Source organism: Trypanosoma equiperdum (genome assembly GCF_001457755.1).
Source record: "Trypanosoma equiperdum strain OVI genome assembly, contig: ctg_148, whole genome shotgun sequence".
NCBI classification, from domain to species: Eukaryota; Euglenozoa; class Kinetoplastea; order Trypanosomatida; family Trypanosomatidae; genus Trypanosoma; species Trypanosoma equiperdum.
The window spans coordinates 2110-3489 of record NW_027123493.1 but is presented as its reverse complement, the minus strand read 5'-3'; the positions used below and the strand labels follow the sequence as shown (position 1 = coordinate 3489).

Sequence of the window (1380 nt, the reverse complement as noted above, 5' to 3'; positions counted from 1 at the left end):
CCAATGTGGCTCTCCTCTACAAATGAGTGTGGCCGCGTCATTTATTGTAATAGATCCTCAACCGGTGGATTGTATGCGGGCAGTCGTAGTAGATGTTTGAAGCGACAATACTTCGCGAGCGGGTGAAATATGAGTGTGAAAGTGTTTAGTTTGAGAGACGGGTAGTACTGGTAGTGCATGGACGGGCGAGCTTGGACGCAACAGTTGAGAAAATGAGTGTTTATGTGATACATGTAGCATTTAGTTGCTTTCCTGTCTTACTTTTTTACAGATGGCCTCCAATTGTCAGGTATCCGTGTCCCGTGTACAGCGCAAAATATTTCCATAGTGTTGTTTGTTTGCTGCTGTTCTTGTTTCCTTTTATTATATTTCTCAACAGTGGTGCTCCGAAAGAAAGTATGTGCGCTGGGCGGGATTGTTCCCCAGCCTTAAATGTGCTGGCTGGGCCTCCCACAGATAATGGAAAACAGCCCCCACCACCTGCCGGATATGGTCAACCGCCGTGTGGCGTTTACAAACCACCGGATGACTATGCTGAAGTGCAAAAGTGGGAAGGGGAGAACGAATGGGAAACGAGTATGTTGGGGGCACCTTGCAGTGAGCCACTGTTCTGCCTTGGTGCCTGTTGTTGCCCATGGTGCTGTGCGTTCTTGCAACGGAAGAAGCTGTTGGAAAATGATTGGTCTCGTTATTTGTGTTGTGCTGGACTTTGTGGCGACAGGAATTGCTGTGTCTGCGAAGGCTGTGAGCCGTGCTGTTTGTGCCTGGAGTCTTGCTTTTGCCTCCCCTGTGCCGCTCACGGTAATCGTTTCATGGTTCTTCAGCACTACAATTTGCAAAATGATTGTTGTGATTCGGTCATCATTTGGTGTGCCTATTTGTGCAGTTGTCTGGCTTGTCTACTGAACGATGAATCCCTTAAAACCATTGCAGATGTTTTCTTCTACATTGTTATTGGTTGCATGTTAAGCCAGCATCAACATCAAATGAAGAAACAAGGATATCCAAGAGAGCAAACAATGGAATAGTTGATGTTCAACGGGGGTTGATTTCTCTGTAAAACATGATATTACCATCATTTCTTTCGTCGGTATTTACATGGTCATTCGGGTGTTTCGTGCCTCCTGTTTTTCGTTTTCTTTGTTAGTGCGCCCTCACCTGAATGTTTTGCTTGCACTGACCTATGCTCCACTACTGTAGTCGTGCTGCATGCTGTCATAATCGTTGCTCTATAATTGCTCCTGTGGCAGTGGTGCGTGTGTGTGGGCGTGTTTTCAGTGACTTTGCTGATAAAAACAAATGAACTAAATGGTACAGGCTATTGTTGTGTGTGGAGGGTAAACTATCATAATAATACAGTACGACACACGCATAAGGTGA

At 45.7% G+C, this 1380-nt stretch overlaps 1 protein-coding gene across 1 annotated transcript; it reads left to right on the top strand.

Annotated features, from left to right (window-relative positions):
- Window positions 1-212: 212 nt before the first annotated feature.
- On the top strand, window positions 213-1028 carry TEOVI_000031000 (uncharacterized protein; the record flags this gene model as incomplete). The annotated part of the gene is made up of 1 exon (XM_067221799.1): window positions 213-1028. The coding sequence occupies one exon, from the start codon at window positions 213-215 to the stop codon at window positions 1026-1028; it is 816 nt and encodes a 271-aa protein (XP_067077900.1).
- Between the last annotated feature and the right edge of the window lie 352 nt (window positions 1029-1380).